Source organism: Astyanax mexicanus, chromosome 6 (assembly GCF_023375975.1).
Source record: "Astyanax mexicanus isolate ESR-SI-001 chromosome 6, AstMex3_surface, whole genome shotgun sequence".
Taxonomy (NCBI): Eukaryota; Metazoa; Chordata; class Actinopteri; order Characiformes; family Acestrorhamphidae; genus Astyanax; species Astyanax mexicanus.
The window spans coordinates 44,920,004-44,947,514 of NC_064413.1; the positions used below are offsets into that span (position 1 = coordinate 44,920,004).

At 41.9% G+C, this 27,511-nt stretch overlaps 1 protein-coding gene across 3 annotated transcripts in view; it reads right to left on the reverse strand.

Annotated features, from left to right (window-relative positions):
- Positions 1-27,511, reverse strand: part of nrp1a (neuropilin 1a) — a 93,106-nt gene that overhangs the window by 11,506 nt on the left and 54,089 nt on the right. For all 3 annotated transcript variants that reach the window (XM_007238653.4, XM_049480381.1, XM_049480380.1), the window contains 5 exons: positions 27,085-27,251; positions 14,079-14,234; positions 10,907-11,051; positions 3,280-3,611; positions 1,961-2,105 (listed from right to left, as the gene is read on the reverse strand). In XM_007238653.4, coding sequence (XP_007238715.2) covers positions 1,961-2,105; positions 3,280-3,611; positions 10,907-11,051; positions 14,079-14,234; positions 27,085-27,251 — 945 coding nt within the window. The remainder of the gene's footprint in view (positions 1-1,960; positions 2,106-3,279; positions 3,612-10,906; positions 11,052-14,078; positions 14,235-27,084; positions 27,252-27,511) is intronic.

The following is a 27,511-nucleotide window of genomic DNA, read 5'->3' on the forward strand; positions in this document are numbered from 1 at the left end:
AAAAAGTTTAATAAGTTTTAACTATTTTATCAGTCTTTGTTTTAATTAGTTTTTTGTGTATAACAATTAATACTTATATGCAACATATGTCTACAGTAAATACAATTACATTTAAAATGATTAAGTAACAGAAAAGTATTTTGAGTTAACTTTTTACTTGTTTTTCTTGTGTGTGATCAGTTGTCGAAGTATTCCTTTGCTCCTTTGGTAACGTATGTGATAAATATACTTAAAGCACTAATGTTCACTACTTTTTTAAATTGTGCAATTTGCAAATTAATCATATTGGTTAACAATAAGAGTTTTCAATATTTTTTATTTTTACAAAACAAAAGTAAAAGCAAATTTAAAACGATAAAGTAACAGATTACAGAGGGTTTTTGGTAACTCAACTTAGTTTAGTCAAAAAAACTATTAACTCATTTTGTTTAATTATGTACTTCAGGTTTGTCAACTAAATTAGCCTCAGCTGGAATTATTCAATGCTTATAGCAGACGTTCTAACATGCAGATGGTAATAAACAGTAAACAAACTAAGGGGGCGGAACACTAATTCTTTTTAATTACTTTCTATTGTTGACCAAACTAAGTTAGGAGAACTTTTGACTTAAGTAAATTGAATTAACTCTCAACTTCAATCAGTTACATAATCTTTAACATGTTTTTTCAAACGTACATTATTGAATTAAAAAAACTAGTTGAAAATTGCAGAATTTAAAAAGTACTGAACGTTCAGTACTCTTTTTTAACGAGCCCCAGAACTGTACTCTGGTCAGTAGAGTGCACACTTTACTGAATATCATTCTCATCAATTAGAATTGATTCTACCATCATAAAATCAATACAGTTAAAAGCGAACCATCGAGAAAAAAAGCGATCAATGCATTGTGGTGCTTTCTTTACAGCCCTATCGCAGACAGAGGCTGCCAGTCAGACGGGGACAGAGACAGAGACAGATAGTGAGTCAGGGCTAATCCAGAAAGGCAGGTGGGCTCTAAATCCACTGCAGTGTTGAGAGGGTCCCTGTCATTAGAGTGGGCACAGACTGATGCTGTTTTTAGGCGGGAGGTTGTCTTTGATAGCACATCTGCGGGACAACTGCGCTGATCCTGGTGAAAGCCGAGCCTGCAGGCCACACGCTTTCTTCCCTCATGGGTGGATCCATACTTGTCAACTTGTATTTATCCCTTAATGATGAGGCTTATAGGACCACACAGAAGTATATTTCCAGCTGAGGAATTTTTGGAATCGGATGCTTTTCAGTTAGATGCTGATTTGTTTGCTTGTTTGCTTGAACATGTGCGTATGGTGGCGGGTCATTATCAAAGACTGAGAGAAATGCAGAAAATGAGAGAGAGAGCGACAGAGACAGATGTGGATTCGTGTAGAAATGTAAAAATGTTTGCACTGCCCTGAAGATGGCGATTTTACAGCACAGATAATAACATAAATGTTTGAAGATATTACAATCAATTAAAAATGTAAAAATAATGATAGAAAAAGCATATTTAAAGGAGAGACATGTCTGAAGAACCATTAAATGTTTATATAAATATAAATGTTCCTCACACTCACATCTCTTAAAAAAATGCTTTTTTAATGGAACATAAATGTTTTTTTTTTTTTACTGCAGCATAGCAGCATGTAAACTGATCATAAAGTGTTACCTCACAGGTGACAGCTTGGGAACACCCACATCTGTATAAGTTCTGAAATGTTATCTTGTGAGTGAAGTTAGATGCTAGCCATTGTGCTCATGGCAAGGTTGTACAAATTAAAGTGAGGCCTGAGAGTGGGACCCAGAAGGCCAAAATTGATCGTTAATGGCAGCATTTGGCTAAAATTGTGCCTATATCCCACAGGTCAGTGCAGTGTTCTTTAGCTTCCATGTCCCATGGAAGCTAAGGAATACTAGTAATGTCAGTGTATGTAGCAGTGAAAGCGTACATATTAGACTTACCTTCAATTTCACAGCCCAGGAGCTCCAGTCTCAACCCCATGCCTGCTGGAGTTGCTCTGTCAGGGTAAACCCTCACAAACCGCGTCAAAATAGGCTCCACTGTCCTCAACACTGGCGTATCGTAGTTCATATTCCCCTCGAAAAGCTGTGCCAAGGAGAGCGAACAGAAGGAGAAGACAGAAGAAGAGAAAAAGAGAGAGAGAGGAAGTCGTTATCAATAAGATATAGAGTGTAACTCTCTATATTCAGCCACATTTATCCCTGTCTTCCTCCCTGTTAAAGGAGAAGGCAATGAGAGCGTACTGGGAATAAAACAGAACAAAAGGCCTCAATCCACTGATTGACATTTGAAGCGAACATGTGAGCAAAAAGCCCGCTGGCTACCGCCACGCTCCAGAGCAGCAGGACGCCTCCTTCGCCGAGAACTCCCAATCGGCTTTCGATTCAGCTTCAGAAAGATTTCCTACCCAACCCGAGATGCCACAGGGGGATGAGGAAACGAGCGAGGGAGACGAAGGGAGAAAGAGAGAGAGAGAGAAAGATGGACAGAGAGACAAAGCAGAGACACATGCTCCAGCTATAACAAAGGTCCAGAAGAGGAGACTGAGAGCATGAAAGGGAATTAATGGGCTTCATTCCTAACGTCAGACACAGCATGAGAGAGAGAGAGACAGAGAAAGCAAGAGGGATGAGAGAGAATAGACAGGAGGTTTAGGCAGGACAGGCCCATGTCAAGCCTCTGCTCCTCTTTAAACTGCCTCAGTTCCATCTGTGGTGGAAAGTCTCTCTGACAGGGGATGAGGTGCAGCTACTGAGTGCTGAAGGCATAAAAATGCGCAAGTAATTAATTTAATATCCTTCCTCCACATGTTTATCTGTTAATTTGTCCCACATTATTGGAAATAAGGGGAGTTCAAAGATTATAAATTTAAAGGTAATGGTTCTATATCTAAAATAAACCATTTGGATACTTAAACTGTTTGTCACCTGTTTAACAGGTACGGATTGGTGGAAATTTTAAATGATAAACTGAACATAAAAATTCCATGTTCAAAGTACCCCATTTCAGTTCTGTAATGAACTTTTGTTTTTTAAATTTACTTAAAATTTGGTTTCAGGAATAAGTGCTATTATTGCTATGCATTCCTGTTCACTAGCATTAATTCACCCTTTTTTTTACAAGGGTCCATAGCTGACCCAGTTTTCTGAGCTGGGATTCAATATGAAAAAAATAGTTGCACTGTGCAAATGACAGAATGTTCCAAATAATCTGGTCAAGGCCCCCAAAGTCAATTTTCCCTCCTTCTCTTCTTCCTCACCTTGGGTTTGTTGCCATTGGCCTCCATCACCATCTTCCAGTCAGAGCCGTTGTTGCTGTAGCCCAGGCGGAACTTCTTCATGAAGACTTTGTTCTCGCGATGTTTGCCACCCTGGATGATGAGGCCACGCACCAGTTTCTCCTGACCCAGGTCCACCTGGAGCCACTCGTCTGCGTACGGCTGCGGCTGGGGCAGAAGCGTCCAGCCCGAGCGGCTGGTCAGCAGACGGGCGTTCTCCGGCACCCAGCTGCGGTCGGTGTGGGACGAGGCAGTGATCTGGTCATCAGTGATGAGGCCGGAGACCATGCCCAGCATGCCTGAACATGGGTACTCTGTGTGCAGAAGAAAAAGAGAGCGGTGGGGTTAGACTGGTCATGACAAGAGTTGGGGTGGAAATTCATTTACTCTATTTTTGTTAGACCTCCTTTCTGATGACTTTGCCATAGACTGTACAGTCTCAATCATGCTAATATTAGCATTTTCTGTAGCCTGTACAGTCGCAATCATGCTAATATTAGCATTTACTATAGCCTGTACAGTCGCAATCATGCTAATATCAACATTTTCAATAACCTGTACAGTTGCAATTATGCTAATAGTAGCATTTGCCACTGCCTGTACAGTATAATATTAGCATTATCCCTGGAGCTACTCATCGAATATGGCTTTCCTGTGTCGTTCGATGTGTGTTGGTCTACATCATCTTTTTTAGAAAGATATTGGCGGGATTATGTAAATTTTACCTAGTTACAACAATGTAGTTACAATTACATTTCTCAATTTATTGACTGGTGTGTGGCAATCTTCTTCTGAACTTGTTTGGAATTTGTCCTCAGTTAAAACAGCACTGCACCTTGGTAGGGGTTGTCCTAGTAATTTTTGTGCATGAGAGATACAAGGAGTGGCATCTGATTCTTGCCATACACATATTAGAAAATGTGCAATATTCACACCCTAGCCATAGTGATAGCAGCATTCATCAAAATCTTTACAATCTCAATCATATTAGCTTTATTTGCCACAGTTTAATCCTAGCCATACTCGTATTAACATTAGCCAAACCAGTATAATCCATACCCTCAAAAAGCTGATATTGCAAATTTGTTCTTGTCTTTGGTTTATTTTACTAATTTCCACTTGTTTAACATGTGTTCACTGAATAAGCCAAAAGCTAAATCTTGTGATAAAGTTGAGCCACAAGAGCGGAGAACTTGAGAAAATGTGGTCACGACCACACCTCAGGAGATCAGAAAGTATTGTAGCTAGTAGAGAGAGGTAGCGAGAGAGAGAATAAGAAGGATGGATGGATAGATAGATGGAGTGAGATAGAGGGAGAGAATGTAGTATCAGCTGCCTGAAGCTGTCTCAGTGCGCTCTGGAAGCATTCTTGGCAGGAAGTCTATGTGGAGCACAGAAGGGCAGGAAAAGAGAGAGAGAGAGTGAATGAACAATGAGAGTGAGGGTAAAGAGACAGTGCTGCAGAGAGCGAGGAAACAGCACGTACAGATAAGCAGCCGTGGCCCTCTTCCCCCTTTCCCTCTTGCACTCGTCCGTTTGTTCGTTCGCACAAACTCCCTCTCTCTCTCTCTCTCTCTCTCTCTCTCTCTCTCTTTCCTCTGTTCTCTTTCTCTCCTCATCTCTCCTGACCCCTTGCATATTAACTCACTCGCCTGCGGTGTTTGTCTCCAGGCATCTAATTAAAACTCTCCTCTCCTCGGGTGCCTCTACCTTTCATATCTGAGCAGCTTCTTACCTTTCATCCTCCGAGCCCCTCTCTCCCTCCTCCTCCATCCTCCTTTCCCTTTGTCTTTGATATCCCCCCACTCTCATTTGGCCTGTTCTCGTTCTCTCCCCCACGTTCCTTCACGTGGTCTGTAATCTATCTGCATGTTTCTGAACCCGCTCGCTTTGTTTCAGCCTCTGTAATGAGCCGTTTTTCCTTCACGCTTTGCTTCTTTCCTCAAAAAAAGAGTCTCCAGATTACGGAAAATCTCCTGTAGGCTAGCTCTGCTCTAGTGACTTCCTGCGCACCGGCAGCCACGTAGTCTACTCTTCCAAATGGCTTTTGGAATTCATGACCTGCCAGCAATCTCGTAATCTCTAACCGTCTCCTGCCGAGCAGGAAAGCATCGGAGATTCGCTTTTGAACGTGTCGCAGATGAGCCTAATGCGGTGTGAAATACCACTAGAACAGAGTCTTCATTCACAGGCCTGGCCTTTGTGGCCATGGCGGGAAGTTCCTGCTCAGGTTTGGAATGGAAAGTTCGCTGGCCCATGATTCCCAGGGGCCCCAAGTCCCAGCTTTGGGTCCTCAGACAACAAACCATCATGCAGTATGTGCATATGAAGCAGAGCGGCCGGTCCCTTTTTTCGCCTGCCAGCGCTGGACCGTAAGTGTGTTATTACTGATAAAACCCTGTCAAAGGAGTAATCCAGCTGGAACTCACAGCTCCAAATGGATCAGAGCGGGCTTTGAAGCAATCAGCTTGTTTGGTCTCGGAAACCTGTTTATGGAACTCAGATGCGCTTCAGGGAAGTTTTTTAGGAAGCTGCTTCTGAGGTGGCAGCTGATGGCAGGACACGCCCGGAGGGTTGTGGGCACACACACACATGCACATGCACACGCACACACATGCACACGTGTGTGTGTGTTGTTGCGTGAGTCGCCGGTCCGGTGGCAGCGATCATGGTGGGTGTGTTGGGCGGGCGGCGGCTGGATGGCCGCACGCACAGATGGCCTTATTTACAAACAGCCAGAGGAAGTTTATTAAGGGCTGTGTGGTTGTGGTCTGCCTATCAGACATGGAGCTGGATTCATTCTCAAAGCTTTAACCAACAATAAAAGTAAAAGGCCAGCATTTAAAATGATTAAATAACTACAGAGTGATTTTCTTGTTAATGTAACTTAGTTTAGTCAAAGGTTCTATTTTTCTATCTCATATACATATATACATACATATTGATTTGTGCCTCAAAAACAATAATAAATGGACTACAACTGAAATTGATTTAATAGTTTGTCATTTTTAAGTAAAACTATGTAAAATGAAATTTCATGACTCTAGAGTGGCCCTACAATCTAACTGCTGCTTATCATGTATGAGGAGATCATAAGTTCATATCCTAGTATGGGCTCAGTGCTCTATTGTCAAAAGCCTCCAAGTCTGGGAACATAATGTGATATTGGAAGATAAGGTAGAGGTTTACACAACTTTTAATCATTTTCAGTTACAGCTTATTTACTAACGTATTTGAGACTTAACTTAATATATATTGTTGACCAAACTGAGACAGGGAGCTTTGAGTTAACTCAAAAATACTCCATCATTTTATCACATTATTTACTATAAAAGTGTTCACTTATTTCATTCTATAAATAAACCTATAGCAATGTATCAATCAATGTCAATGTCTTCCAGTAGTACAACTTTATGTAATTTAGCATTACAGAACATTAAACACTTTGGAGGTCTGCTTCCAATCAGCACAACTGTGAACAATTCTGAGTCTGTGTTTCTCTATGCTGCATTTCACACCAAAACAGTCTGAATAACCGTGTTTACATCTAACAAATTAGTTACACATACAACCCAAGTGGAATTTTAGTGGTAAAAACAACAAATGTGTTGAAGATAAATAAAGCTTTGTTAGCTGGGTAGTTTCTGGGTGGACCCCACCAGGCACAGCATCAAACACAGTGTCTAAATCCTCATTAAAGTGAGAGATTTAGAGGCTGACTGTGCTCAGGCTCAGTAAAATATCTTAACTTTCTCCTTATGTCTGTTAAGAAGTGCATTTATGAATACTCAAAGACATTTGGTGACTCCAGTCCGTGCCAACTCTGCTGTATGTTCTCCTGGGGCTGCCACAGCTTCAGCCTGAGCCTGCCGGTTGAGAACATAGCTCCTGTGTTATATACTGTGACAGGTGCTCACAGCTTACATGGGTGCCTTACATATAGTGACAGCTTACACGAGAGGCTTTCAGAGGAAGTGCTAAGCCAAGACAGAGAGGAGGATCAACTCTCATGCTTTGGAAAGACTATACCATACTGAAACTTAAATAGAATACACAGAGAAAATCTCTCTTATCTTGCATTACTTTATCATTATCTGCATTATTAAAAAACCTGTATATTTCACTTTCACTTTTATTTCACTTAGAATTGATCCAGTTGTTTGTGTCTGTGCCTTTAAAAGACTAAAATATATTAATTAACATTGCTTCTGATTGGCTGGAGAGCAGTGTGCTTCATTTGGAAAATGTATTATGTTGTAAATTCATTGTGTGTGGGCGAGTCTAAATTGATGTAGATGTGTGCAGGTAGATGCAGGTTTTGTGATGTCAGCATATAGAAAATTTAAAACTGAGACAGAGGTGGACAAAAAGTCAGGATAAAACTGTGGTATGGGAGACTGTATGGGAGATTCTGAACAGTTTCAAAGAAATGGTGGGGTTTCCAGAAATACAATGGAACAACAGATGTTTCACACATTCACATAATGGCTCTATTGGGAAATGCAGACTATTTAAACCTTAAGAGAGAGAATCACATGAACAGAGAATCCAGAACAGTGATAATTCCTTGCATGAACTTTTTTAAAAGCTGCATTTTTGCTTGTCTAACTGAATCTGGAAAAGGAAAATTTAGATATATTCTAGATATGGAATACATATTCTGTTTACACTTGGGTTAAATGTGGTTGAGATCCATCTCTAGTCATTAACCACTTCTAAATGTACTTTGCGTCATGCAATCATGTTTCAATTGTACTACGTCCTGGGTGTGTTTACAGGGTAAAATCTAAACATAATCCAATTATGGAAAATGCAAGCTCATGCAGCCTCCTTGTTTCTGCACTTGAAAAATAAGAACTTTTGCTGAGAAAACCTTCAAACGAGTGACAAAAACTTCACAACCTGTTTAAAAACAATAGAAAAATTCACTTTTCCACAAAACAGATCATTTGAACTCTTCATGCTCTGTGTCGTAAACGGCTGCGGAATCCACAAAAAGTCCACACTGGCTTTTTAGCATGTTCTTTTGAGGCTTCAGAATAAGTGCTTTGCAAACCATGCTAGGCGAGCTAGCCATGCCATCAAAACGCCGCTCCTGCCAGCCGCCCAGCGTGGCCGCATCATCAGAGGGAACCCGCAGCACGCTGATGATGTCAAGAGGAGGCCCTGGCTCTTGTGATGTGTTCAGAATGTGGTGCGCTCACCCGCCCAGAACATGACTGCCACAGCTGTGCTCCAGCACTGCTGCAATTTGTGCACGCGGACACACACACACACAAACACACACACATACATACACACTACACTTAAATACACACAGGCCTATAGGCCTAAACACATACACATGCTACCAGAGCTAAATATGCCTGCATGAATACAGGAGATAAAAATAGGGGCACTTATGAAAATTTAGTGTGTATTGTAGATTGACAGCATGCACACACACACACACTCACACTCACAAGTTACGTCTCAGCGGGAAGGCGGTGATGATATGAAAGCCTCCATAATCAAAGCCCTGTAGAGGGTGGAGTCATGCCAAAACATGTAGATGAGTATGCAAATGAGGCCAGGGCCAGCTGGGACCGTGCGACTGGTGGGTGGAGAGCCGTGCATTTCTAATGAGGGAGTAACATGTGTGTGTTTGTGTGTATGAGCATCTACAATATGCATGTATGTGTGTGTGTGTGTGTGTAGAGTATGTGTGTGAGGTTACTGGGTTCAGAGGGGACAGTAACTGTGGGAAGGTCACACTCCTTCAGAGGAAGGGCAGCCGTGCCCGCTGTGCACCTCATCTATTAATAATGAAGAACATCCAAAAACACACAGTAACATAAATACATAATCCTCTTTCTCACATCACCGCTTGTCTATAATGTAACACTACCAGAGCCCCCTCAACCCCCACCTACCCTTTCATCCATCCCTCAGTCATGGAGAAAAATAGCTCACGCTCACGTCCACCTTTCAGTGTGGCGAATAAACACATGCCAGGAGTGTGAGTGAAACGTAAACCAAGTGCAGGAGATTTATGTCCTTGTAGAGAAGCACGTTCTCCACGCACTGCAAGCTTCTGTGCTGAACACCCAGAGCAAACACATCTGATTGAGCTCATTACATGTAAACATCACGTTTGACAAATTGCAGAACCAACAAAAGCCTTTTAGGCTAACGGTAAAGCTAACTCAGGGGTGCACATGGTATTTTTACAGCAGGCATAAACAGGCACAAGATCTACACCCTCATCCAGCAGACCCAATAGGGCCTTTCATCTTTAACCCTTGATATACTGTCCTGTATAAAGTCGGTACTAATAAAAGATGTTCAAACACAGCCAGTCTAGTCTCTGTAGAGAAGTATAGCCAATAAAATAGAGAAGAATTCTCTGGAACAAAAAAACTGACCTCACTAACATGCTATTGTTGCTGAATGTAACAAAATCCTCACATCAATTCTCCAAAATCTTGTAGAAAGCCATACAGAATTTAACAGACATTAGAGACAGTTACTCCAACAAAAGCAGTATACACTATTGAATGTAAAAAAAAATGTGGTCTACCCATCTTGCATTTAAAAGTGTTGTAAATATTGAAACATTGTAAGAATAATTGTTTTTTCTAAATCTAATTCTGACTAATCTATGTATAACCCCATTTGTTATGTGCAGGCTTTATCATCTTTCTCCATTGTGTTACTCATCCAGAGAGAGTTTCATTTGAATCATACTGGTCGATTACTGCCCAGAATATTTGTTAGATTTCGAGATGTAAACACTCAGATCGCTCCACTGAACTGCAGCATCTTGTGAACATCTTGTGGTTTTTCTGTAGAACCACACATGATGACAGTTTTCAACACCATAACAAACAGAAACAGCAAAAGAGCTACATTTCAGCGGGTCTTCCCTTTTGTTAAACATTTAGCTAGAACTACAAACATTACATGTTTAAACAGTAAGAGAAACAGAACAGATATGTGAATAAATGTTGCTGCATCGTAGAGAGAGGAGGCTTTCACATTACAAAACGCTGGCATGTAAACTTTTTATACTGCTTCTTGTAAAAGCTGTAGTTAAACTTATTAGGGATGTGTTTGGACTTTTGCGTACAAATAAATTGCCTGTAATCTTTTTGCTTTATGAATTAAAAATGTCTGTAATGGTCAGACATGAGTCAGGCAAACAATATAGGCAAGGTATCATTCAATTACATAATTAGAATATATTTCTATATTTCTATTATTACTACTACTACTACTAATACTACCACTACTACTACTACTAGGTAAAGCTTTAATGTAAAATTTGTAGCTAATGCTGAAATTGGAAGGTGTTCTACTACTTATTCTTCTTATCATTATTATCAATTATCAATATAGTAGTAGTTGCAACAGTTGTAATAATAGTAAAGTAACCATATGAAAAGTAGAAGAGGAAAAAATAATTGTACTATTAGTAGTAGAAGTAGTAGTATTAGGTGTGTTAGTACTCATTTCAGCTAAGTAATAGAAGTATTAATTGTAATAAATAAATTCCAATAAATAAAAAAAAATATTGATGAATGTCTAATCATACTCCATGGTGAATATACAGTATTTTGTAGAAACTCACCTGAAATCTTGCAGCCATAAATCTCGAAGCGCAGAGCGATGCCCGTCTCCCAGGTATATGGTCGAATCCTGATGAAGCGGGTCAGGGTGGGTTTAGGCAGCTGAGTCTTGGCCACATCTGTGGGGTTGGTGTTGCCAATAAAAACCTGAGAGACAAGCAACACATCCTGCATCAGTTATTCTGTAAAGATTCACTGAAGAACAGGCCTGTGAAGCCTGGGGCTCACCTAGCTTCCTACCCCAGAAACACAGCTGCCAGCCTGGGCTGCACTCGTCGGGACAGTTCCCTCACAGATGATAATGTAATGCTGGTTCTGTTTATGAATTAAGAGCTATCTGCGCAGGCAGCTGCTCAGACTACAGAGGACGCATTGTGCTGAGTGTCAGCGGATCAAAAGCCACAGTGAGCTTCCAAACCCTCTCCAATTATGGGGCTGTCCGTGGGGTCGGCGCTCCGAGAGCAGCTCATTTAGTGGCTTTGTCACAAATTGTTGTGTCTCCTGGTTCTAGTCTGCACTGACAGCTAAAGTGTGCTCTTTTAGGAGGGGAAACCCTGCAGTCGCCAGGAAAAGTGGAGAGGAGGAGAATTTAGATAGACAATCTGGGGCAAAGACACCTGCCTGAGTCTCTCTCTATCTCTATTGTGTGTGTATTGCTCTCTCTCTATTCCCCACTCTCTTTCTATCTCTCTCTCTCTCTCTCTCTGTTTCCCACCCTCCATCTATCTGTCTGTATTATATGTACACTTATCTCCCCATCTCATCTATCTATTTCCCACTCTTTATCAGAATCTTTCTATTCTGTCAATATGTTTCTTTCTTTCTCTCTCTCTTCTTTTTGTATATCTCTGTTTTACATGTATATTGCACTCTCTGTTTTTCTCTCTCCTTATCTCGAACTTTATTCTATGTGCATCTCTTTGTCTCTTATATGTGTGTATCTCTTTCTCTCTCTGCTTCCCACTCTTTATATCTCTCTATTCTGTGAGTATATGGCTTTTTCACTCTCTTCTTATCTTCCTCTTTAATTTGTAGTATTATTTTGTATGTCTCTCTCTCTCTCTCTCTCTCTCTCTCCATCTCTCTCTCTCAGTTTCTCTATCTTTTCACATCTGCGTCTCTAAAATGGTGTAGTAGAAGTACTTTTACCAATCACACATTGTCATTTTATCCTCATTTTCAGCTGTTCTAACAGTTTAGGAGTGTTTCTATTGGTCAACTCCTTGTAAAAAGTGAAGCTGAAATGTCTGGAGTGTAGAGTGTTGGTATGACAGTTACAACAAGCCTGTTTTCTCTGTGTACTAAGGAGTTTTACACGGTATACGAGTCTATATAGTCTGCAGTGTGCAGATGTATTTAAAGGAAGCTTAACAGTGGCTGTGTGTGTGTCACATCTAGAGCCACAGTGTCTAGAGAATAACTCCTGCACTGTCAGCAGAGAGAGAGAGAGCGAGCGAGAGAGCCAGCCAGGGCATACCACCATTAGCCCATCCGGCGCTCCTTGTTGCTATCCGCTCCCTGGGCACGGCTTGTCAGATGTGTGTGTGAGACAGAGAGGAACACAAGGAGCCATCCACTCTCTTTAAATGTCACGCCAATGCTCCATTCCACTGCACTAACTATTAAAAGGCTTTTTCAGAGCAGCAACTACAGAGGCAAGCTGCAACCTCAGCGCTCTGCAAATGGGCCCCTTCCTCACAAAAGCACTTTAGAGCATCCAGAGAGAGAGAGAGAGATAGAGAGAAAGAGGCACCAGAACTTAACCTTCCAGCGCAGGCTTTAAAAGGAGAATTGTGTATTTTGGTGGGCAGTCGAGAAAGAAATTGGGCCTTGGGGTCTACACACAGTAGAAGCACACACACACATTTCTCACACACACATGCATACACACGCATATACACAGATACACTGGTTTGTTTTTATGCAATGTCAGGACATTTATATCTATATATACACTAAATATGTCCAAATGTTTGTGGACACCCCTCCTAATGAGTGCATTCAGCTACTTTAGGTTGAATGCACTGCTGACTCAGGCTTACAAAAAATGCACACACACAGCTTGTCTAGTCCCTTTAGTAAAGAACGGTTGCCAACAGAATAGGACCCTGTGGAGCTGGGTCATATACATATGAACCTATTGGCACCATGCCTAATGCCAGCCATGGGTGAGGGTGCTATTAAGCCATCAGTCATTAAGCTGTGCAGAGGTGGAACTGTGTGGTATGGAATTATAGTGCTCCATCCAATACTTTTGGGATTTGATGAGGTGGGGGTTTGGGATTTGGGGTGGGATTGGGTAGTGACCATTTCACATTCTGACCTTGCCAACACTCATGTAGCTGAATGCAATCAGATTCACACAGTAGGATAAACTCTCTTTTTCAAAGCCTTGATTCCAAAAGTAAGTTTTTCTATACACTAAATATACCAGGAATTCCTCATAGAAGAATTACCACCCATAGTAGACAGCTCAGTGGGTCAAAAGTCATGAGGCACTACACTAGTTGCTAGTTGCTGTTACCTTTGGAACTTCAGTACATACATGGTCACATGCACTTTTTTTCTGCTACTTCGTTTTTTATTAATTCTTTTGTTCTTTTCTTTCATCCTTTCATGGAGAAATCCCTACCGCAAGTGTTGACATCATTCCACACAAGAAAAAAAAAAGAATTCCCTGAGTCTCTCTGGCTACTGTGGTTGCTTTGGAGTTGTTTTTCATCTGTTTTTTACAGAGCTTGTAAATGCATTCGGTCTGTGAGAGCTGCAGCATTCCAAGCTGGGGGAATAATGGAGTCGGAGAAACTCAAGTGGGCATGATATTCCGCACTGCAGTCTCTTCAGGATTAACCCTCAGGCTAGGCTATACTGAGAGCACGCACTGTGAAGCCTTTGCACTGGGTTGGATCCATAGACAGTTTCACGCGTGTCCATTGTTCTGACCATTGTACTGCAGGGATGCTTGGAAAGCAGCCTTGAATCCTCAGTGAACTAAACTGGCTAAATAAAGAATGAAGCACCGTGCCAAAAACTGAGCTCCTGCCAGAACAGTATCTTCTCATATATCACTCCCTGACATGTTCCACAAACAGCGGTTTATGTGGCGCATAATTTAATGGCCAAATACTTCAAATAAACAGGGTAAGGGGCTGGCTTGAGAAGAGGGTTTGGTACCTTCTGCTTCGAGCCTTCCTTCAGGGTGATCCAGTCTTCACCATTGGAGCTCACATCCACTTTGTAGGACTTCACAAAGTACTTCTTCTTAGTCTCCTGGGAGATGGCGCCTTGCGTTCCGATGGCCGAGACGAAGCGCAGGAAACCGAGATCAACCTGAGAAAAGAGGGAGAAAACCACAGAGTTTACCATCAGCAAACCTCACAAACACATCGTATACAAGCAAAAACTCCAAAACAGACTGAAAGATGTTTCTGCTCAAATCGGACTCAACCGGAACCACAATATAGAGTTTATAACCCAAACCTGATCCAACAATGTTCTGTCCAAACCAGATCTGGTCCAGATGTTTTACACAACTACTTTCCAACCTTTCTATGAATTAATCCAGCTGTTGTTGTTACTGAGACCTTAGGATTCATATAGACTACAGTATATGTCCAAACATTTGTTGACACCTATTCAAATGAATGAATGCATTTAACTATTACTGCTAACACAGGTGTGCAAATGCTAACCCAGCTAACACTCCTAACACTAAGCTTGTCTAGTCCCTTTAAAAGGAATTAGACTCTGGAAGCAGAATAAATGCAAACCTATTAGCACCATACCCAATGCATGGGCTTCAAAGCCCCTTATCAGCTCCCCAGCCCTCCAGTCTACCAAGAACTGGTATCACATCCCATAACTTATAATGTATTTATGGTAGACATGTGACATTGTGGATCGCTGGCCAGTGTTTAACCTTACTCACAAGATAACACCTCACAATTTATACAGGTGTGGGTGGCTTCAAGCTGTTCCCTGACGTAACACTTCATGATTAATTTGCATGCTTCTGTCCTATGAATTTAGGCATGTCAGTGTATATGTGAATGCACAAACTACCCAACCTGCTGTTTTTATGGTTTAGTTCTCTTTAATGATGGACTGTATGGGCTGGGGAATACCTTGGTACCTTGTGAAAGCAAAGCCAGACAGATATTTGAGAGGCGATGTCTGAAACCGAACAAATCTAATGGGAACACTGAGATCCTGCTGGGTTTGGACTAACCTTTCCAGCTCTACAGTGAAGCTCTACTGTAAACCATCTCAGCTTTCTTTCATAGCCTCTGTGGAAATGTAGAAGGTATGATTGATTTCATGAATCTCAATTTAATAAAGGACGGCAGTGGTGGTGACGATTTAATTTCCTGTGATAGGACACTGGAGCTTATTGGATAAATGGAAGATATGCTGCTTCGCTGGCTACATGACTAAAGCAGTAAAATAATGTATAAAAGAGGATAGATTTTCAGATGCGCGCGGTATTAAAAAATGAATGCTTCATAAAGGAATCATGAGCTCTGGTGGCATTACGGAGGCCTAGCAGAGAAGAGCGGGAGAGAAGGAGAGAGAGGGTGAGGGAGGCTGGTGGTTGCTGGCAGGAGCTGAATGCACTGGGAGTGTGTGTATGTGTGTAAAGCTGTTATAGCTCGCAGCTGTAGCCAATTTCTAGACTTGCAGACTGTGCAGTTTTCGGGTCCCGAATTCTAGATAGATCAGGCTAAAGCATGCATGTTAAACTAGGGTCACTTCAGATACACACTGTGGTTCTTACTGAGTCAGTGAGTGTGTACAACTGTGTGTGTTTGTTTATGATAGTACCGTACATCCAGTTATCCGTGGAATACACAACCACACTTGTGCGGCCGGCCTTACTCCCTGTAGGCAGAGTGAGACTAGACTGCACATGCTTAGGCCTAATCAGAGCTTACACAACCATGACCTGCACAGTGGATTGATTTTGCAGTTTCTGCGCTGGGCTCTCTTAGAGCGCTGGGACAGTTAAGGACACAGAAATTATTCTTTATTGCTCTAAGCTAGGAGCAGCAGTTTAAAGCAAATTACCTCTCTGCTAACAATGTACTACACTCAGGCAGTTCATTAACAGTAACAGATACAGTACATATTGTTAGTAACTTATGCGTACGTGAATTGTGCAGCATGTAAATTGATCATGAAATCGGAAACAGCGACAGCTTATAAGATAATATTTTAATCTGATATCTGTATAAATATCTTGTGAGTGAGGCACTGGCCAATGTGTTCATGGCAAGGCAAAGTGAATTATCTTTCAGGAGTTCAGGTGAGCCCTTGAGAGTGAGTATTGGTATTTAACTTTTGTACCAGAAAGAGAAGGCAATACTACCCATAGTGGAAAGCACACTATGTGGTAATGATTGTGACTGGTGGTTTCTTTCTAAAATTGTCCATGTGAACAGTAGAGAAATGGAGAAAGAGAAAGAAGGAGGGGGTAAAAAGAAAGAGAAATGGAGAGAGTTGAGAGACAGTAGGATGAAATAGAGAGAAGAAAGAGGCTGCTTAGCTAATGTATGATGTGCAATTTATAACAAAAAAAAAGTTATTTTCTTTGCTCTCTGATGACTTTGTTGATATAGTGACTCTAATATGGAATAAAGTGAGCTGAAACAAAGAAAAAGAGAGAGAGACATGAGAAAAAGAAAGCAAAGGGGTCTGATCAAACACCCTGCTAAAACAGAGACACACAGCTGATGGATGTTCACACTGCATCAGTGGGGAACTCTGACACGAGTTAGCTTTATACACTCTGTTCTGCGGGTGGAGCAAGTTCCCAATAACCACCAAACAGCAGAAATGAAGATGCCCCCCCGAGGACCATCACTTTCATCATGTAGAAATTGAGGTCACACCACGCGCAGGCCCGCTCTCAACACACAGCACTTGCGAAGCCAACGCTTTCAGCAGTTTCAGAACCTGCATTGTGTGTCAGGGACATGCCGTTATTAAAGGACAGCCGTCTCCAGACAGCAGCCGCGCTAACCGCACATGAAAATCCCGGACTGCTGCACGCTGCAGGATTAGGCAGAACACCGCTGGCTGTTTTTCTTGCTGCAAATTTCATTTCGTATTATACAGTCGGTCTGCTGTAACGTCCGAGACATCCATACTGAGGACTAAAACAGATGGAAATATGCGTACCAGTCTGTCTGCTTTCTTTTTTCTAACCTCTTTTTTTATTGAAAAAAGAAGAAAAAATACAGGCTACTGTTTTCAGTGTCTCAGAGAAGGACTGTGTTACTGTATGAACCCTTTTGTCTCAAGAGTTTATTATTATTTTAATAATATCCTATAACTAACACCCACATATAGAGAGGCACGTTTGATCAAATAACTTTATAGACAAAAGTATTGCTGATTTTTTATTTCTTCAGAAATCAAGGGTATTGCATAGAGTTTATTCTGTATTTGTTGGAGTAACTGTATCTAATGTCCAGAGAAAGCTTTTAGAAGTTTTCATCACTCTATTTCATCCCTAGCTCCCAAACTCATCCCAAAATACTGGATGTAACACATCATTGCAGAGAACACAGATCCACTGCTGATCAGAGTTTTATTAAATGCCATGAAATTTCAACAACAAAACTCTGCAGAGGACTTTTAATTTGAAATGACGGATACATTTTGACAGTACTAATGCAGAAATTAAAGCCATTTCAAGTGCACAGAAGCCACAGTGAAATTCCCTCACTTGAAATTTACACAGAGAAAGGATGGCATTAGGTATAGGCACGGTGCCAATAGGTTCATATTTGTCATCTCAAGAGAGTCATATTCAATTTGCAGGGAATATAGTGAAAAACAGAATAACTGCATTCATTCCATCCTCAAACATTTGGACGTGTATTATATGTATAGGGGTCTTTGTTTGTCTGAACAGATTTGGGTCTGGGGATTTCTGGGACTGACCTTTAGCTTTATCTTTTTTCTTGAAAAAAAAAGAAGAAAAAAACAGCCTGGGACTTATATACTGGACTGTAGATCTGGAATAGTCACTAAGACACTAAGTCTACCATGTCTGATGGGACTTGGCGAGTGTTTAATATTTCTTTCTGTCTGTTAGCGAGGCTCAGTGTAGAGCCTGCTGTTGAAATATACATGGCCTAAAGGGCAGGCATGTGGCGAGCTGCAGTGGAAGCTGACTGGAGAAGAGGAGAACTGATTAGAGATGTAGGGAGCAGGAGCAGATCTCAGATTAGAGAGATATTCTCAAGGAGAAAAACAGCCTGGATCAGTTTCAATGCCCTGGCTGATTCCAAGTCATCCAATCCATAGAGAGGGAGAGAGAAGAAGAGTGAGGGATGGTGGAGGAGAAACATAGATAATGGAATACATGAATACAAACAAGTGATGGGGAGATGTAGAGGATGAGGAATCAGGCCAGTCACACTGTTAGCCACTAGAGCTTCAATAGAAATAAAACCAAAAATGCTTGGAGTCAGAATCTGCACAGTAGTGACCAGATGTGAAGCCAGACTTGCCTACTTGTTTGTTAAGCCCACCCCCTTCACCCAGAACAAAAGTATCTCAGACCACCTTCAGTGAGTTTACAGCACAGCCTAAAGGACCAGAAGACAAGCAGGCTTTCCACTGGATACATAGGTTGTCCAGTATGTGTAATGTTCCCAGAGCAAAAGTTCAGAGGAGTACAGTTCAGAGGAGTTCCACTACAACTCTACTTTATGTAATAAATAGAAAGGGTTTAGCATGTATTGTGCCAAATCAATCTTAATATTATTTAATACATATTTAATATGTAAATATATTACATTTTCTTGCATACAGTATCTCTGTTTATAGCATTTGTCTGATACAACTTGAATCATGTTGTACAGGTAGGTAAATTTGGAGTTTTGCTATGATTACACGAAACAGCATGAGAGTTTTTGGGATTCGATTATGGGATTCCCCTAGAAGATGAGGAACTCAGTAAAAACTTTCCAAAAGCCTTCAACACTACCTAAAAAAAAGGAAATGTGTGCGTACTGTGAATTTCCCAGACCCCTTCTTTTCAAAGAACACCCTGACCCCTAAAACAGTATCCCGACCAACAGGTCTCAATATGACATGACATGAATCCGAGTCTGAACCCTGGAAAACGTCAGATCAAAGATTTTTGACAGTTGACAAGTAAAACATTTAGCAATTTGCGAAAGTATGTGAAAGTATGAGTGTGTGTCGTGTGTTTAAAGAAAGACAATAGGCTCATTGGTGTGAGTCAACCCTGTTGGAGACTGTAACCATTGTGAGAAAGCGTGCACGCTGGAACCTCCATGTCCCTCGAGTATTATTCATTTTCAGGCCACGCTGACCCAGCAAAAATCTGTGCCAATTTTCAGCTCTCCATTCTTCTCTGTTCTATTTTTTTTCACATTTGAAGGATTTATATAAGAAGGAGGGGCTGGAGAAACGCCAATCATCAGACAAATGCGAGAGTGTAATTTACACCTCTCCCGGCTGCACACCCTTTCCCACGACACACCACTCATTTAATCCATGCTGCTGCAGCCCAACTTGATTAAAGATAAAAACAAACCAGCTCGTGTTTCTACTGTTATGGGAGGAGCCTGAGAAGAGTCTTTGACTTTATGGAGCTTCTATAACTCTTACATGAGAACATGTATTACACCTATTACAGAAGACCAAAGCCTTTTCATTTAGCCTTCCACTCAGAAAAAAAGGCAGAATGGATTGCTATACGGGATTGCCATAGCCAGAGGTTACTTCTCATCATCTAATGGGTCTGACATGCCCTGAGGTTAAGAGTGCCTGACCCTGCCTTATAGCCCTTTTTATATATATGTTTAATATCCAAATAAATGTATTCAGGAAAGTGGGAAAGCTACGGTATTATATTAGTATTTGAGCGCAGTACTCTACAAGGTTGTGGACTAAAATAACTGTTTAAATTTGGATATAAAAGGATAACAGTGGAGAATTCCCAAAGAGAATGTAAAGTAGGCCAAGACGAGGTTTAAATCCGTAGCGCTTTGATTCTTAGAGAGTTAAAACAACCCTTATATTGGATCAGCGGTTCTTTCCCCAATCCTAAGTATGACCAGTGAGGTGTAAGCAGTAGATCTGGCAGGGGATCAGCCAGTTCTTCCAACCACAGCGCGCTTCAGTCATTGCGCTAAATAAGAGCAGAAAGGCAGGAACAGAATTAGCCTCATTTCGCTTTGTAGGCTGCCAGTTAAGCCTTGTGTGCAATTAGATTAACAGGGAGTGTGTGTGTGTGTGTCTATGTGTGTGTGTTTCACCACACTGTGTCTATGCGTGCGTTTGATGAGACTACTCTGGTGGCAGTGGATAACACGAATTTGCCGTAATCCTCCCTTAACCCTGCAGCACACTTAATAAACTTTCTCCATAACCCCACCACACACTCATTAGGTTTTCTCCACAGCGAGTGTGGTGCGGCATTAGCTGGGCTGTTTCTCAGAGCTATGGAAGTTCTGGTCTGGCTGGCACAGTCTGCTACGGTGGTTTACTTTAGTTGAGAGATTTCAAAGGGCCTTAGAGCTTCAAAAGCTGATCCCAACTGTTTGTTTCTCTGGTAATAGTGCTTGTGGGAGGGTGCTCAGCTCGCTAGGAGGGTTTAAAAAAAGAAGAAAATTTTCTCTTTCTACCGAGAGAAAACACAGCAGCATCCCCCCTCACGTGATTGTGGGGGCTGAATGCATAATTTGGCGACGCAGGGAATTATATTGAGTTTTTCGATTAGTTCCTTGGCTTATTTGCATTTCTTTAGAGAAAAAGAGAGAAAACGGGAAAACATGTCTCAACATAGCTGATCATTAAAATCGCAGATTGTCCTGAATGTCTCCGATTCAAATACCATCTGGCAGGGGTCAGCCAGGTGCACTCAGTGGAGAGGAACTGAAGGGCAGGGCATGGAGTCACTCCAGCTTCAGCCAAGCAAACACAAACTGGGGCCGGCTGCTACCACGGGCCAAAGATCTCGTCATCCATCAAACCCTGCCTCTGCTTCTCCGCCTTCACCCATCAGCACCTGGCCGCTGCGAAAGGCTTCTCTAAAATTCCATTAACTACAGGTATAATTAATTCGCATTTTCATGAAAATTGTATTAGTGCACACCACGAGACCTATGGGCTCCTGAAAGACCTCCCATCCATCACTGAATTTACCTGCCGGAATTAGCACGTGTTATTTTTAGCACTCTCGCGCCTCTTTCTCATGCAGTTAAATTATGCACGTGCTCCTGAGAGGTGATCATCTATTTCTGAGACAGTGAAGAACGAGAAGATTCTGCCTAATAGGGCAGAAGATATGCGTTCATGCGGCACAAGGGTAATAGAGGAAAATCATCATTAAAAAAAAAAAAAGAACAAGACCGGAGTGTAATTTCCTTAGTATTTGGGTTCAGTGGGCGCTAACAACAAGCCACTTCAGAGCTTTTGTCAATATATCATTCAGGTTATTGGCTGATGTATGGAGTCAGCAGGCTGAATCGAGTTGTTTGGGCATGTCTGTTGTCTCAGTATCAGCTTTGGCTCATAGAGCACTATTATGTGGTTAGTGCTCATATCAGGCTCGCATCAGTGGCCAAGCATAAATCCGACAACAATGAGCTGATTGATGACTGATCAAGCATTTTTGCGGGCCAAGGAGTGGACTGTGGATATGAGCAGTTTGCCATCCATTAAATATTCAATGGAGGCTAATGGAAATATATACCTATATTTTTTAAGTTAATTTGAAGCATTTTACTTGGTCCAGGTCCAACAAACACAATTCAATAATACAATATCTGTCCAAATGTTTGAGAACACACATTGTATAGAACTGAAATTAATAGATTGCACCTACTGCACACATATTACTTTTAAGTTGCTGTAGAAAAATACTACCTATAGAATAGAACAGATAAACATATTAAATAAACCCATTACTACCATGCCTAATGCCAGGTGTGGGCTAAAAGAAACATAAAGCTCCCAAGGTTTGAGCTATGAAGCTGTGGGACGATAGTGCTCTATTGAGTAATTTTTGGATGAGTTTGGGAGTTGGGCATGAGGTAGAGTAGTAATCATCCAACATCCAACACATATGAATGCATCAAATCATTAAAACAATGCTTCAAACACTATTAGATATCCTTCTCTGGACCGCAGAAACACTTACTCCAACGTAAGTACAATAAACTCTATTTTTAAAATGATATAATGTAATAACAAATGAGCAGGTGCCTCGATACTTTCGTCCAAATAATGTCCCTTAAACAAATACACATAAATATATTCCAAAGCACTCAATCTAAGTTTTATACTTTTTGAAACATGAAGATGTGAAATGTGTATTACAGGGCAGTTGCAGCAGCAGCCTTGCTGTTTAAGTGACAGAATGTGACTAGCACAGGTGTGGTGCTAGCAGGGCGGCCCCAGTCTGACACCAGCTCCACAGGCTTCGTCATCAGAGACTCTCATGTTAATTACAGCCACACTGTCTAATTACTCTTCATCTGGCAGAGGGACAGATCCAGTCTCAAAATAGAAGCAGCTAATACTTTAATTGAAGAGTTAAAGCTAGGCAAAACAATAAGGAACGTCCATAGGCGCGTCCCATTGACCACGGCTAATTGAAAGCACATTTTGACGGCGGGCAAAGAAAAACAGGATACGGTCTGGTGCGTTGTTACAGCGGCTGACACTCTGCCCCTTCCTCTCTCTCTCTGACCATCTCAAGATAAACGAACGCTTAGTGGCCAGCGAGGAATGTTTTCTCCAAGGGAAGTCTATAATTACTGCCTGATTCAATGGCCTTTGCAGGAATTCCGGCTTATTTTCTTAGCAAAATGAGTCTGGAGCTGAAGACGATGGCATAATGGTTGGGTAGAGGGGTCACTCTGATTGCCTGGCACTTTCCCTCCTCAGCGCCATCAATCAAGCGGTGACGTTAGAGGTCTGATGAGAGAGAATATGAAAGGCCTGCATCGAAACATGGGCCCTTATTGTTCTGAACGCTGTGCCCTCCTGCCTGACTCATTTCTGAGAAGCAGACGAAAGCAAACATCCTCCTGTGGTGCTTCAGAAGAAGGACCCTCGTGTCTTTTTGATTTGTGTCCCGATCAAACCATTTACAGGAACAGCACGGCACGATGAGGCGGTGTCTATATAAATGAAGCACTGTGTATTCAAACGGCCAGCTCATATATGCTAATATGGAGACCCAGACAGGGCTGCTTATAAGGTTGTGATTAATAAAACAAAACATGACGTCCACCATCAGAGACCTGCATCCTTCTATTAGGAGAGAGGCACTTTCAAGTATTGACAGTTAACTTTTCCTTGGAATAAAAATGAATTATTCATGCGTGTTCTTTGATCAATGGCGTCTGTCGGAGCGAGTAAGTTGGACTTAAGATCTCGCACTGCTTCTCTGCTCACACTCAGGTTTGGCTGCAGCATGATGCTTTGCTGCCTGACAGAACACATTCCTCATCACACTCCGTTCTCAAGGGATGGGAAATTGTCTTTCCTGGAGAATCCCTAAGGGGCCCACTGTTTTTAGGTTGTTGCACGTCTCTCAAAAAGACAGCCACTTCCCTCAGTGAGTCTCAATGTATTGTACAGACACAGATGTCTCCTCAGCCTCTTCAGTCTTCCTGGCCTCCTTCTCGGTCATGCTTTACTGAAGGCTTCCGATTGAAACCAGGCTGAGTCTACAAACCCAACAAATGTGCCGAAACTTTCAGAAGGCCGTGTTTTGGGTGCGCAGCAGCATATCTGAAAAATCTGCAGATGATCGATGGCTCAGCACCTCAAGGGGTTGGACCTTCAAAAAGAGCTCATGAAATCAAAAAGTGAGGCACCCCCCTAAGCCTGTTCTGATCTTTCAGGCTTCTCCACTGCTAGTGCGTGACTTGGAAAAGCTCACCAGAAACATTCTCCTGGTTTCTCCCTACTATTCTGAAATAAATTTCAGGGGAACCATTGTTGTGACAAATTCTAGCTCTCCAAATAAACAAATAAATACTATATGCAAATAAATAAATAAATAGCACACAAGAGATGCATAGCTTTGAATTAAAAAGTGGCTGCTGCTGTGAATTACACATCTGCTGCAAATTGCATTTGGGAGAATTAATAATTAAATAAATAATGAATCGCTGATATGAGTGAGAGGCAATGGAGGACGGATGAGAGGGTGATTTGTGCATGCCGAGTGGATCCAGCCATTAGAGAGCGAGGGATTGTTGTTGTGGCTCACCGACAAGTTTAATGAAAGCGTAATGAAGAATTCCTCTCTTTTAATAATGCTTCTTATAATTAAACCGCTCCACAAGTGCAGGTTGAGAGAGTGGCGAGAGGCAGAAAGAAAATGAGAGTGAGAGAAGGAGGGAGAGAGAGAGAGAGAGAGAGAGAGAAAGAGAGGAGAGCTGGAGAGAAGAGGACTTCTTTAAATTATAAATCACTCATCCTCGCTCATTCTCGGCAGGACTCCAGCTTTGTTCCCTTGGAAACAGATGTGCGGGGCTCAACTTTGACATCTGATTGGCCGAGAGGGAATAGCATGGGTATTGCAGTTCAGGGCTGAAACAGAATACTGTTTGATTTGCTTGAAATTTTCCCAGCCCAAAATAAAGCACACTCTCTAATCAATACTCTTCAGAGGATTCCGAACGGCGGCAGAACTCAGCCTCTCCGGCTCTGTGGGAGACAGTCCATTTAGAGTTTCATTAAAACCTGAAACGACTAAACAAGTTCAGTAAGCAGAGAGGGCTGCTTAATTACACTACATAAAATATGAAGTGGCAAGTGTGAAGCAGCGCAGAAACGCTAAGCTGAATGAAAGAAGAGGAAGAAGCAGCGATTTTTCTCTATTTTTCTCACACTGCCATCCATTAAAGAAACTCGTTTACAGCCAGTGCAGAAAGCAAAATGTTAGTGCGGCTCCTCTGGGGCTAGATATTCTCCATAACAGTGTGGTAATACAACATGATCTTTCATAGAAACAGCCATATAGGATAATACTTTCAGTTAAAACATTCTCTATGAGGCCGTTTTTTTCTCCTGTCCACTGGTAGCACTGTTGAGGTAAATTCTAACTTTACATGTTTGTAGTTTTGGCATGGTTACAGTAACACTGGGTTTAATAACTTGACTCTTCGTTGTGAGAAGACTTTTAAGAGGAGTCATCAGTAGCAATATATATTTTTCTATAGAGGTCATGTTTATTGAACTTAACGTTACCAATGTGAACATTTTTACAGTCTGCCTGCACTAAAACTTTGAGGATTTTTTAAAGAAAACTTTCCAAATTGACCACAAACGTGGGCGGAACTTGTATCGTTATGAAGACCCATCAGAGGGAATCTTATGGTCTGTAAAATGAGCAGAGTTGATTATCGATTGCCTTTCAGAGCACATCTCAGTAGAGCAGTAGTGTAGTCCACTCTATCAGACTGAAGACCCAATCAATGCCATATTGAGAGGATCCAATAAACCACAAGCCTGCCGAGTCTCTCAAGACAATGGCAGTTTTAAAAGGGAGAGAAGCAGGAAGATGGACAGATAGAGAGAGGGGGCAAAAAGAGGGAAGGAGACAGGAGAGTAAACAGACCACCTCCGTCTAGTCTGGGCTCCACATTGTCTCCTAGAGGCTTTTCTCTCTCTCTGCTTTTCTCTTTGGCAATTTCGTGGCATGACGGAATTCCCCTCTAAACATGGAAGTCTCCACACAGCCCTGCCACTGCAGCCTCTTGAGATTTGCTCACCAGGACAAGTTCTCTGCCTAACAGGAAGTGCTACAGAGCATGTGCGTGCCTCCTCCCCAGTCAAACACAGCCCGAAACGCCATGGTTCCTCATTCCCGCTGGGCCAAGGGCCCCTTCTATTTATTCAATTAGTCTGCAAAGCTAGAACATGGGGCCTCCAGGACAATATTTTGATAGCAATAAAGAAAAGTTCCTTTATGGACCTCCCCGAGCAAATATTTTGGCTGAGGGTCCGCTCTCTTATTAGCCCCCTGGGGAGACTGTTTGGCCCAAATCTTTCCAGAGAAGTGAAGACTGTAAAATAAATAAGTGTAAGTCTGAGATTTGACGATGCCCGTGGGCTCCTGGTAAGAGAAAGAACACAAACAGGCTGAAGAAAAGCCTTCTAAAGGTGCTACACAGTCTTGCGAGAGCTTTGTAATGCCACCACAATGACCACTGCCAAGGTGCTTAAGTTAAATCCTTTGCAATATGTTTCCTCTGTGTAGGAGAATGTCTGCTGCAGCTTGCTGGCATAGTTCAGACCAAAACAGGTAAAACGTGGCAACAATGCTTGTTTCACACACTTTATACACACTCTTACAGCTATAACAGTGCATATATGATGTAAGGACTGTCATGTTGCCTGCTATGATTCATTTCAGTTTGGGGTTCACCAAATAGAGATTCATTGCTGCTGGCTTTCCAGAAGGAACCACACAGCTTGGCCAGAAGAGTCAGAAAAACTGCAGGATCACGTTTAGCTTGGACAGCAGTCAGATCATCCTTCATAATACTGGAAATCCAAGTCATCCTTTTTGTACTGGAAAAGTGAGAGTTTGAGAATACCCTGTTCTAGCCTGTGAAGCTCATAAAGCTCTTTAAAAGCCAGAAGCTTCTTACTCTTACTTTTACAAAGACCTTAGTGGATAGTTTTCTTTGCCAAGGACAAAGCCTTTCAATCTTACTGTTTCGAGGCATGATGTGATCTGTCTGAGAGATACATTACACAAAATGTGCAAACGTTTGTGGACACCCTCTTATAATAAATGCATCTCTTTACAGACAACATGCCTAATGCCAGGCGTGCACTATAGAGGGTTACCTGTTGGAACTGTGTTCTCTGGAAGGAGTGTGCTAGGACTCTGAGTTAGGATGTTGGGATTAAGTTGAGATGTTTGAGATGTTTGTTTGGGAGGATGAAGTTGAGGTCACCCCTTTTAATTCTAAATGCAAAAAAAATCTGCACAACAGTAAAGTAATATGACTTCCATGGACAGTAGAGACAGTTACTCCAACAACAGCTGGGACAGAGTCTATTTTAATTACCCTTGATTTCAGAAACAGCAGAAACAATAAATGAGCAGGTGTCCCAATACTTTTGTCCCTTTGCTATAACGTATGTGTGCAAATGTGTGAATCTGTACCTGAATCCATTCCTTGTTGGAATCTTCCAATGGTGTCCAGCCGTTTTCAAAATTGTTGAGTCTAGAGCGTTCTGGAGACCAGTTGGCGTTGTACTGGGATGAAGCCACTATCTGGTCAGAGGGGATCTCACCAGACTCTATTCCCAGTGGCTCCATGCAGTCAAAGTCTGAAAAAGAGAGGGGAATAAAGAGGAGAGTGATGAAGGTTAGAGACAGGTTCTCCACAGAGTTCCAAAGAAAGCGCACATCACCTTCCACCCCAGCCGAGAGGCTTTCTCCCGGGAGTGGGTCAGTCATGCATGCAGCACTCTCCATCTCTGGTGACCAGAATAACACATAAGCTCTTTTTTTTGCCCTCTCTCGCTCTTTCTCTCTTTCTTTCTCCCTCAGTTTCTTTCCCTGTCTCTCTCTCTCTCTCTCTCTCTAT